The following is a 12780-nucleotide window of genomic DNA, read 5'->3' as shown; positions in this document are numbered from 1 at the left end:
TTTTTTTCTGTATTTTTTCCCCTTAACTGTTGACCAGCATTCTTTGCTATTCATCATGCTATGCTTATTTCCTAGAACTAAAATCCATTATGGTCTCTTATCTGCTTGATAGCTCAATAAGCCTGATCCAGGTCAGACAGTTTTCTACAGCTTTCAGAAACATTGATCCTGTTTTTCACCATTTAATTCAACTCATCTGCTCTATGTGAAGACAACAGATTAGACATTTTAATGACTCGTTCATCCTGAGTGAATGTGAACTTTCTGCTCTTTATGTGGGCTTTTTTTTCAGCACTGCACACTGCTCGCTTCTCCAACTGAAATCCATTGTTGGCTAGCACCTTTGGAAGGTTTAAGTGCACATTAAGTAAATATAGCAAAAGCCCTGCATTAGAAGAGCATTAAAATTGTGAAGCTAAGCCCCAAATAGCTGGAAATAGACAGCTGAGAGTGCAGTGCCCACTGGCCCAGATGTGAACATACCCATGTTATTCAGGGTATAATGAGAAAATGTTGTCTCAAAAAAGGCTTTAGCCACCTAACTGATGTTTTTGGCAACTCAGTCCCATACCAGGGTCCTCAAAAACTGCTACTTATAATCTGAAGTGAATTCTGCTTTCAATATTAAATTTCTGCACATGCTTAAACTAATTATGGTCATGCCCAGAAACACTGGGCATGTATTTCCTGTCTAAAGACTGTCTTATACCTAAATGTATCTCATACCAAATCTCATATGGATTCATAGTTATGCCCTACTGCTGATCAGAAGATGTTATTACAATATGTCTGTGGATTGGGTTCTGTAGAAAGCAGGGCTGTGGAAGCTGTGAAGCTGTTTTATCTAACAGATTTGTGTCTAGACCACTTAGATTTAGGATGGAAAATGAGAGTTTGCTCTGGGAAGCATGTGACTGAAACACCCAGCTTTGCTGTGCCACGGACCATAGCAATGCGAAGGAAAGGCGCTAAGAATTCTTAAATAATTTCAGACTAACTGTAGCCTCTGTTTTAGAAACGGGTGATCCTGAGCTAATAAAAGTAAGGGAAGTATTGAAGCACACACTTACCATGGAAAATTACAACATCAATAGAATAAATGTTCTTAAAGGTGTAAGTGAAAGGAAATACTGTGTTTCAATAAGATGTGGTACAATGTAGCCTATATGTAATCATTGTTCCTAACTAGAAAACCAGAATTTTTTTCTTAATTCATAATTCAGCACTTGCTTATCTCATCCCCAATATTTTGAGTTTAATTTTCACAAAGATTCTGTCTTAGCAAAATAATATTATCAGAGCTGTCAAAGTTTAATATGTTTTTGAAAAATCTAAGCTTCTAGAATCATATTACTATATGGTTTTCACTTAGGAAAAAAACATTTTGGCCCCTCACACTTGCAAACAGGAATTAAAGGCAAGAGAAATTAAAAGCTCAGAGAATGCAAAGCAAATACTCTTCACATTGTTGTATACTGAGGACTAGAAATACTGTCAATCAGCTTCCTGATTAAAACAAGTTTCTTTTGTTTCTTATTGCAATATAAGTTCACAGTTCTTCTAAGCCCCTGCTAGTGCATCATTAAAACAATAGAACTTGCTTTCTTGCACAATGAACTCCTGTTTTAGAATTTCATTCTCCTCTCAAAACCTGACCTTTCCCACAAAGAATAGATTGTATTATCACTTAATGATAATAGCATTGTTCATTCTGTTCTCTTCATTATATGCATCAGCTAATTTCTGCTGAAATAATAACAATATTAATAATAATAATAAAATAATATACATTCTGGTTACTGGCAATTTAAATTTGACCAAAGATTTAAGGAGTTAATTTTGAAATAAGTGTTGTCTACCTATATATACAGTATCGAATCAACAGTAATTAGATATTCCACTTAATCAAATATTTATCTCTATGACTTACTTGCTACAAAACTACTTGTCCAAAAATAACTATCACAGTAGAACTCTTTTCTTACTGAAAAGTAAGAGATGATGGAGATACATATTGTGGGAAAACCAGCCTTCCTACTCTACTCTTGGCACTCCCTCATAAAAAGACTAACCATAAAAGGATAACTGGGTATCTTGAAAATAAATCACGTTAACTTCCCCAAGCATGGACAAATGTCTTCCTTGAATGAGTTTTGTGAATGCTTTGGAGCTTTTGCACTTGAATTTTGCATTGTAAGGCTCTGCTCTTCGTAACAAATTGATGTACTTGATATAAATGGAAAATGTTGAACTGGATTTTTCTACTTAGAAATGTTTTCTGAGACTAAAGAATCAGTATTCTAGACTGACGAGATGGAAACTCTGGCTTTAGGATCAGTTCTTCAAAGTCTTTATTCTGTGTATGCACAACTGGTGGTGTGTGCACACAAGACAGCATTTATGCATGTTCCGCCAACTCATGATGTGATAGCATAATGGTTAGATTTCTGAACAAAAGACAAAGATAAAAGGTGTAGTACTGGGATTAAAAAGTTGAAGTAGAAAGGTCACCATGTCCTATAGCAAAAGAGAGTATATATTTGCTGTAACGTACCACACATTTTTCTTACATGTCATAAGACAATAATTCAAAATAATTAGAACGGCTCAAAAAATTCCGGACTATCCTGGCACATGTAAATCTGAAAATACTGTGACTTTTAAGTAACACAAAGCAGAAACATTTTTTTTTTTATAAACCCTCTCTACAAGTATGAGAGAGCAATAGGGACATTTAGCAGCTCTGTTGAGAAGGACCTGGGAGTGCTGGTGGACAACAAGGCGACCCTGAGCCAGCACTGTGCCCTTGTGGCCAAGAAGGCCAAGGATATCCTGGGCTGCATTAAAAAGAGTGTGGCCAGCAAATTGAAAGAGGTTATCCTGCTCCTCTACTCTGTCCTGGTGAGGCCACATCTGGAGTACTGTGTCCAGTTTTGGGTCCCCCAGTCTGAGAAGGATGTGGAACTGCCTGAGCAAGTCCAGCAGAGAGCTACCAAGATGATCAGGGGTCTGGAGCATCTCCCTTATGAGGAAAGGCTGAGAGACTTGGGTTTGTTTAGCCTGGAGAAGAGAAGACTGAGGGGGGATTTAATCAATAACTATAAATACCTAAAGGGTGGGTGTCAGGATGATGGGACTAGGCTCTTTTCAATCATGCCCAGTGACAGGACAAGGGGCAATGGGCACAAGTTGGAACACAGGAAGTTCCACCTCAATATGAGGAAGAACTTCTTTCCTGTGAGGGTGCCAGAGCAGTGGCACAGGCTGCCCAGGGAGGCTGTGGAGTCTCCTTCCCTGGAGACATTCAAAACCCGCCTGGACGCGGTGCTGTGCCCCCTGCCCTGGGTGTCCCTGCTCAAGCAGGGGGGTTGGACGAGGTGATCTCCAGAGGTCCCTTCCAACCCCTACCGTTCTGTGATTCTGTGACACTTCAGATTCAGGCACTGGAGACAAGAAAAAGAAAGCCTTTGGGAAAAGCACTCCATCAGAAACTGGATCTCTCCTAGAGTTTGTCTGCTCCTTAAATTCTTTCAGGTTAGCTTGATTTTATTTTTTTACCACCCCCCGCCTCCACTAAAATTCATGGCATCCATAATTCAGAAGGTTTTGTCTGGAGTCATCTAAGGTCTCAGTATTAATTATTTCACTGTCTTTGGAAGTAAATTTACAGACATTTGGAGTATACATTTTTGTAAGAAATGAAGGAACATCCTTATTTTAAACCAACAGTTCTGCCTCTGTCTGTCCTCCTGCAGGTGTATCACATGGCTTAACTGGGTAGCAGAACAAACATGACTGTTCACTGGTGTGTCCCTACTACCGGAGAACATATTAATTGGATGTCACTTCTCTGTTTAAATGCTTTAAGGCAGCCAACCATGCCCGTTTTTGATTCTAGCCTGTAGCTAGTTCGCACTGCTCATGTCACACATTGATTATGCTGCAGCCATCACATGGCACACTAGATCCATGCTTCTGCATACTTTGGAGCTGAAACTGTGGACTTCCTCATTACCTTAGGGAGAAGAGTTTGTACAAACTTGTCTGTACACCATTGTCCTGGACACCTTAGAGCTTAGTCTGGGTGAAAGAGAAGGGACATACTCATATTCTCACTTGGTCTTCAGCAAAGAGCACATATCTGGCAGGGCTTTTAGAAATATCAGGGCCCTGAGGAGAGCTTTGCATGTGCTATTCAAGCTGGCGAGCTATCATGTTGCAAAAGAAGCAACCAGCTGGCCCCTGACATAAGGTAGACATCCCACTGATGCCAATTAGGGGTTGTGATGTACGCAGCTTGCTTTCACCCAAGGTAACTCAGGACTAGCTGGATAGCAGAAGGAGAAACTGATGGAACCAGAGAGGAAATTCCTTTTATATCATGACACCCTAAAAGGACTTTTCTAAGGTACTATCAAAGCATCACCATAGTTGGCTACTCACTAAATGTCTTGTAATAATTCTCATTCCCCAATCTATTAAAAATGGTCATCATTCCTGAGGACTGAATAGTGTACAGAATGTTTCTTTGAATATGTAATTTTTTATATTGGCCACGTACATCAGGCTGCACATCTGATATGTTCCTATATTGCTTAATATTTGCTTTCCTACCCTGCTTGCTGTGCTTTAGCTATTTTCAGGCAAGATGATGGCATTATTTGGGTTAAAAATGACCAGCAGTGCATGGAAAGCATGAGAACAACAGGGACAAAAGAAAATAAAAACCATAGGGAAAATAATTTGGTTCCTGGTTTCATTTATATGCTCAGCTTTTAAGTATTCTGAGATTCTATGAGGTAAATTGCCCAACTCAGGCTATAAAGAAATTTCAAAATGCATATGGATTTTAAGGCATTATAAAGGAATTCTTGGACAGCTCCCTGGGGCTCAGTGTAATTATGGTGGCTTTCCACTAATTCTGTGCAAGTGCAAGTGTAAAATAATAACTTGGGGCAAAAAGTGGTCTTATTTGGTATGCATTTCTGCTTCTATATCAGCTCTAAGGGACTATCCCAAAAAATTTAGCACAACATTTCTTTCTAGTTTACACTTTAGCTGTTGTATTAAAATGATTTTCCCTCTCACATTTTTTTTTTAGTTTTCAAGGCAGACAGTTCTCTCAACACATGCAAGTAAAGGGCTCTGTCATGATACCTCATATCTTTCCATCATCACAGAGGTCCTACAGAAATAGGACAGAAAGTATTAGAACATGTTTTTTCCTTACCGATCTTCCCTACAATGTAACAGATCCTCTGAGAATGGAAATACAAAATGTGACAAAAATACAGACTGTTATCCCTGCTGATGAAGATAACGGACTTGGATCAGTGTTCTCTCTGTCTTCCCCTTAGCACACAATGTGACGTGAATCGCAGGTACGGGGATTTTCTTACTGCAGAAGCATCCAGAGAATCGTCATGGAGAAGAAGAAGCAGAGAGCAGTGCTGGGTAATTTTATCAGAGCATTTTGATAGAGAAAAATATAGAGCAGTGAAGGGAAGGTGACTGATTTTTTCTGGAACTGTGCAAAGATGTGAGCAGAAGAAAGAGACAAGAAGCAGAGCTTGTGGGTGAAACTGAAAGGCAAATAGTAATTTTGTTATATTGGTATCATGATCAACCCATTTCTTGAGGCCTCTGAAACCCTCTAAGGCCTCAAAGGCATTTCTTTATTTTCTCAGTTCCAAGAAAAAGGCCCTGCAGTCCAAACCAGAGGCCCACCCTGTGCCATCTTGTTGCTTCCCCATTCCATTTATTTTCTTTTAATCTGCCCTAGCTTTAAAATGAGCACCGTGGTACGTTCACTAAGAATTTTCTTTCCAGCTTGCAACACAGTTTATGATTTATTAAAAATATTTTAAACTGTCATGAAACAATCTGAAAATTTCATAATGCATGAAGTATGAAGAAAGCCTCATATAAAGCAGAAGTAAATAATTTTAAGAAGCATGCCATCCTAAAGAAGTCATATAAAAGTAATTCACAAGACAAACATGAATCCTAAAGGAACTCAATGTGCATTTTTGAGCTTGTGTTTCTGATCAGTTATAAAGTTTTACAGAGGCTGCTCCTCTGCCTCTTTAGACCACTCAGAAACTCTGCTTGCTTTCCCCTAACACTTTTTGGTGAGATTCCTTCACCTTGTTTCAAAAAGATTGTGCAAAGCCCAGCAAATACCTAACACATAGGGCAGATACTAGTTATCTGCTTCCACCTTTGATAACAGGTTCCTCCATTGTTCCATCCATCTCCCACCATCCATCAAGACACAATTATACAGTTGTCCAGCATCCAGTAATGCCAGAGACGTGATGGGGTTGCAGGATGTTTCTAAGAATTTCATTGTACATCCACAGAGGTTGATGGAGCAGAAGTACCATTCCTCATGGTGGAGAGTTTCTCTAGAGTCTGGTATCATTGTCCTTTTGAGCCTTGCTAAACTACAATGTTGACCTTTCCACTGGTACTACCTAGGCTTTGCTGCACCATGGAGAAATACTTCTTTCTACTTATGAATACTGCAGAAAGTATAGGAATGTGGATCCTGTTGGTAGCTCAAAAAATTTAAAATCTTGTCTATGAACCTCTTAGAAACTTGAATTTGCCAGGTCTTATGGGATGCAGAGAGGAGGGGGAGAAGAAGAAGCAGACAGAACAGCATTCAGATAAAAACACACACCTCCATGGCAAGAACGCCATCCAGTGCTTTAATGAGAGTTTAACTACCCATCAGCAGGTTGTCATGTATCTTATACCATTGCCTGTAGTCAGCTACTGATTAGCAAGGCTCTCCCCACGGGGAGAGGAACTCTCAGGTTGACTTGTGTCCTGTATCTGTGCATGAAGCTTTAGGAATAGAGCCTCTGCTACATGGATGTTCTGTTGCCTCTATTGCATCTCCTAGGTCTGCAGCACCGTTTTGTGGGATAGGTTCTTTCTGACACTGAAATAATTTTTTATAGCTAGTAGTGGTGACTCTGCCCTGCAATGGCATATGTAAGGAGATACATTGAAAGATTTCAGAAAGAAGCCAAATGACCTGGGAAAGCAAAAAGGCAGGGAAGTGCTGCCCTAGGAATATTTGTTCTCTACAAAACCAGAAAAAATTAACTGGAGGCAACTTTCTTCTGTAAATGAGTCTTATGCATGTCTGTATTTCTGTCTTTCTGTAGTCTCTGGTTAAGCAGAGTAAAAGATTTCTCCCTTTCAAAGCCAATGTATTTAAGCTTGCATAGGTTGTGGAGCTAGGTAAGTTTTGGGAAAGAGACATTGGTTTGCCAGTATTTTGTCTTAAATTGTCTCAAAATTTTGTCCAGAAATAGATTATCCAGTCTGTGTCTCTCAGCTGCAAGTGTTTATAGGCGCTACTCCATCATCTAGATCCCATGTTATGGCAGAAGTACAAACTACCTCTTGTTGGTTATATATTTAAGACAACACACACCTCTTAGAAACCAGTGAAGTTAATGGAAAGCTTTCCATATATATCTCTGGGCATAATTCCTGTTGGATGAATCTGGCATAGGTAGACTGGATTTAGTGTGACCTTTTGTAAGCTTGTGAAGAAAGGCACGCACTAACTTGAATCAAATAACTTAGGCGCTCATTAACTCTGCAAGTAGTTACATTTTATTTAAGTAAACCTCAGGCTCATGAAGTCAAACACACAGTAGCTCCTTTGCTGGGTTTAGATCCAAATACAGGTGGTTTAAACAGTACAAGAAGAAAATAGCAGTCCTTGTTTTGGGGATTTCTTTTTTTTTGGGGGGGAGTGGAATGATTTGTGATGAAGTTAGGAGGGAAGACAGGGATGAATGAGATCCCTGAATGCAAGCACTATTTTCTTGTTTTGTGGCATCATGTAAGGGAGGGGGACAGATGGAAAAAAAAAAAAGTGGTTGAACTTCCTATTTGTACTCACTCATCGACTCTGTCAATTTGGCCATCTCTGTTTCTCTTTTGGGCTTCTCCTGGGGGAACAGACAAAATAAAAAACAAACAAATATATATAATATATATATAAATATAAATACACTTGAGTGCAAGTGGTAATGTGAGGGAAGAACATTAATCCTTTATCTATTTCTATTGTGTTTAGGGATTTAGAATGTACTCCGAAATAGTCCACACCTCTAGGGGCTTTTTCTTATAGTCTCTGGATGGTGTCAGCTATGAAGTGTGAAACTTGTATTTATTTCTCTGTTTGTCTGTGTGTATCTAGTTGGAGTAATTGAAGTTATTCAATCAAAGTGATAATGGAGGAGGAAACCCTCCTCTGTTTTGTCCTCTGTACTAAAATTTGCAAGTGTGTTAGGACTTCCTGACAAAAGATATGAAACATCCCACAAACAGATATACTGAAGGAAAGAAAGCACTTATTTAGAAATAAATTTCAGATGGAAGCTGGAGTGAATGTTATGATATTGGGTCTGACACTGAAATGAACTAACTGAAGTACTGCTTTGTTTATTTCTTCCATACATGAGGGACTCCCAATCAAACCTGCTTGTCTTTGTCACTTGTTTTTGGCATAATTTTTAAAATCTAATTTTGTTTTCCTGTTTCAGATAGTGGTTGTAGCTGTTGCAACCAAGCCTGTTTTGACAGAAGGCTCGGTCAATCAAGAGCCCTTGGATTTGGTGGAATTTCCCTTAACAGGGACCAATGCCCCAAAGCATGCCTCAGCCAAAGCAATGGAGGCTGGGTCCAATCTCCTGATTTCAGAGCCAGAGTTTGGCCTGAATTAAAACATTCAGCCCTTCAAAGCCCTTTAATCTCTACTTAGTTGGTTTTGAGAAGATGTGGTGGGGCTGCTCTCACTCTTATGATCCCTGAAACTCTACAAGCATCTTCGGTGACTGAGTCTCAGCCCCGTAGGTAAGCTGAGCTAATGGTTACCTGCCCCTTATCCCACAGCTGTCTTCAAAATGCAAACAGCCCAGATGTTTGCTAGTCTTAACCACAGCTGACAAGTCCAGCTGGAAAAGCCAAAGGGAAGAGGGCTGGGTGTCAACACTTATTAATAAAGGGTGTGGGAGCCTGGCTCCACCTCTGTGGAGGCTGCCGGAGTGAGTGTCATGGGCCATTGGTGTGCAGATGTCAGCTCTTGATCCAAGCAGCATTTTTTTCCCAAAACCTCAGCAGGAGCAAGAATTTCCTCCTAATATGACTTCAATGGGCAGCAATGTGGAGCAAATGTTCCCTGCCCCCTTTCTCAGCTTTGGGACAAGGTGTGGGTTTCTGGGCAGGGTGGCCTGCAGTAGCTGCTGAAAAGGTTGGAACAGGATTCAGCATGGCAGCATCTCTGGCTGGGTCTATACTAACAAACAGCACCAGGACAAGCCATGAGCTGAGAATGGTGTGAGAATGGTCTCTGGCAGGTGTTATTTGGCGGTATAGATGTAGTCTTCTGATGCTGTTTGGCTACGACATGGGCAGACCGTGTTACAGAGGTGCCAGGCTGTCACAAAAGCTACCCCTCCTGCTTTATTTAAAAGAGGAGGATCGTCCCATGACTTGAGAGGAAATGAGGTCTGTCTGTCTCTGTTTTGTCACAGTACTGGCTTCTGCCTGGTGCAAAAAATCTAAAAGAAATATTTTCTACACCAAATATGCTACTGCTTGCTCTTCAGAAAGCTAGACTTCTGCTAATAAAAAGCTCACATTTCATAGCAATAGAAAACATTGGAATGCATGAAATGAGCAGACAATGCTTCACAACTGTATGCATACCCCTTAGAACATTTCATATTAAGACAAAGGTTTATGATTATGTCCTGAATCTGTGGTGCGGTCAATGCACTAAGCCATGCTGATAATGTAGCATTCAGCATCAGATTCACGCATTACTATGAAAGAAAAAAAGAATAAAGAAATAGCACAAGAGTGCCAGTTAAAAAAAAAAAAATGGTCCCGTATGGCAATTTCTTGCATGGTATTAATCATCAAAGGAAAGCACAACACTGTGAAAATCATCGGTAATTTGTGTCCATGTTGTTTTATAATGTGACCTTAAAACACCTCCTTCCACTAGAGAACTTATAGTTTATCAGGAATGGTTGGGGAAGATCAATGTTGAAGGCTGGAGATGAAAGGCTGGATTTATTAGACTAATAACAAGCTGTGGATTTAAATATTAATACTTTGCTCTTGCATATTTTTATATACTTTTTACTAATGATGAGGTCTATCGTAAGGACATAGGAGACTACAATGTCCTTCCTTTTAAAGTGAAAGTATTAAATATAATATATAGGGAGAAAGTTACAAGTTTTTGAGTTCTGCTAATGATCAAATATTTGTTCTGAGGAAGCTGGTAAAGGCAAGCGCTAACAGAATGGACTATTTCCTCCAGTAATGGCCTGAGAACATTGACATGTAAGCACAGAAACATTTACATGTAAAAAGACTGCATATCTTCCCTGCAGCTGTTAGAGTATAGCATGTTGAAGAAGAAAGCTACGGTTCTAGGGCTTCTGATACTGTCACCTGTGTGAATTTCCCTGTTAAAGAGACAACATGAAATGGCTAACAAGATTCAACTAATTGCTGCATTTGAAAAATATTGAAAAAGATTGGTTTACTCTTTGTAGGAGAAATAACCAGGACTACTGAAGTTCTGATCTTCCTTCTTTAGAAGATAAAGGTACTCTTGTTCGAACGTCATTTCTCAATAGGACAGGTTAAAAAATGACATCCCATTTTCCATGTATTTGATTGAAAAAAAAGAATCTCTTTTTACTGTTACCACTAAAGTTTAGATTCTGTATGAAATTATTCTCTCAAGTTTTGCATTTTTTCCTTTCTGTAATGATCGCTAGTACGTGCACATGTACACACTATGAAGTTCTGGAAATTCTGTGATTCTGTGTGATCTGTCATTCTACAGCAAATGTTTCCATTCGTATGTTTTATCAAAATGGCATATCTTAAGAAAATTTGAACACCTCTAAGAAATATGGACTTTGATAGCAGATAAAGATAGAATTCCATCCTATATGACAGAACGAATTCTAACAGATTAGCTTGGGGGAAAAAAAAACATTAAAACATACTTTTGGTCCTGAATTCGGCAGATGTGATTTTGAATATAGGCTGACAGCACAGTAAGACTTGCCTTCTTTTTTTTAAAAAAAAAACCAAACCAACAAAACAAAACCCAAACAACACGGTGTTTCATGTCAGGATAGAACTCCTCTTTAAGGGCAGACTGTGGTAGTATTCCCTCTTGAGATTACTGGGTAAACAAGAATTGCCACTTCAGAAAGCACATCAAGAAAAGCAGGCCTTATTATTTTGTGTCTCCTAATACAGTGATGCTCATCTCTTTTTCTGTAGCTGTGTCGTCAGCATGGAGTGATTTCTGCAGGGGCTTGAATCCATGGGCTGTTGCTGACAGTGTATCTGTTCTGGGGCCAAGAACCCCAATCTTCCGCAGCCTCAGAGGAGCAGCAGAGACAGAATCTGCCTTTGTAAGAGACTGGATTGTGTGTGCATACCTGTGTGAGATGGCTACCATCTTCCTGGGTGTATAAAAAGTAAGAAATCCTGCTCTTGTATTTTAAATTATATGCACGTAAAGTGCAAGCGGTAGATGATATGATTGTGACGCAAGAAGGGATGTGTGAAATGTAAATCCATATGTGAAGCATGCTAACTTCAACTAGTAAAAATGGGTATTTAAAATGCTTCTTTATACTTTTTGCACTGCTGCTGAGGTCTTTCATTCAGCTGAGGGTGTAAGAAAGAAGCTGCAAACTCTCCTTTTCTAGTGGAGCTTTTTTTTTTTTAGCTGTGTGCCCAGCCTTAGTTTATTTTGAAGAGTTTGTTTGGCACTGATGTGAAATTTAAGCATTATTATAAACTCATGGTGCCTTTTCTAATTGAATAGTCAGATTTAAAGGTATTTCCTTTATATAAGCTTCCTTAAGGCAAGTGAACAGTTGCCCAATCCTACAATGTCTCGAGACTATGGTGTGCCGTCTTGCACTGATTTTAATCTCAAATTATTATCATGCTGTTACAACATTCATGGATTTGATGTGATTCTCTAAGTGCCAACACAGAAAGTGTGGCCTTCACATCACTCTCTCTCTTCTCAGCCAAAGAAAATCAGGCACCTTTGTGTAAAGCTCTCCTTGCTTGACTGCCCATGCTGCATCATCTGCCATAGGTTCCTGTCAGAGGCACACAAGATGATGTCAATAATGCCAACAAGGCAGCTCAGGCTTAATGTTTTCAGTGTCATATATGAGCAGAGAGTGAGGATTGCATCAAATTCCAGATGGGAATCAAAAGTACCTAGGCCACTTGTCCTGTAAGGAAAAATTACTGGGCATAATCTTCCTGTAATTTTTCTGATAGAAGGGCATGGGCACACCCTGAAACTTCCTTTTCAATGGCTGTTAGCTTCAGCTGGCAAAAATTAATGAGATAACTATCTTTGTTTTGTTTGTTTACTGCGTGGCTGAAACTTCTCTTGCACTTTTGCCAGTTCACAAGTGCAGAGGTGTGCCGACATGTTAGGAATCTATTGAAGTAATAGTAGAACTTTGGTTAAAATTTCTAAGAGTACTTCATCAGTCCTGTACAGGCTGAGCTATGGATGAGAACTCAAATACATTATATCCATTACACATACTTTTTGTGAAGCTTTGTTACTTTTGAAAGTAATTCAGTGGCAAATCCCTAGTAATTTCATTGATGTATGCTTTAAGGCAATAGCTATTCAATCACTAAATGTAAATTCAATGAGCAAGAAGCAAAGAAGAACCT

At 39.4% G+C, this 12780-nt stretch overlaps 1 protein-coding gene across 2 annotated transcripts in view; it reads right to left on the bottom strand.

Annotated features, from left to right (window-relative positions):
• Positions 1–12780, bottom strand: part of KCNJ6 (potassium inwardly rectifying channel subfamily J member 6) — a 170519-nt gene that overhangs the window by 112674 nt on the left and 45065 nt on the right. Inside the window, exon 2 of one of the 2 annotated variants that reach the window (XM_075099989.1) lies at positions 7928–7976. The exons of the other annotated variant lie outside the window; for it this stretch is intronic. Within the exon in view, the coding sequence (XP_074956090.1) occupies positions 7928–7952 (25 nt within the window). The 5' untranslated portion in view covers positions 7953–7976. The remainder of the gene's footprint in view (positions 1–7927; positions 7977–12780) is intronic. 2 annotated transcript variants of the gene reach the window in all.

This window comes from Phalacrocorax aristotelis, chromosome 1, assembly GCF_949628215.1.
Source record: "Phalacrocorax aristotelis chromosome 1, bGulAri2.1, whole genome shotgun sequence".
NCBI lineage: Eukaryota > Metazoa > Chordata > Aves > Suliformes > Phalacrocoracidae > Phalacrocorax > Phalacrocorax aristotelis.
Note: the sequence above shows the minus strand (reverse complement) of the source record. Positions and strands in the feature narration are given on the sequence as shown.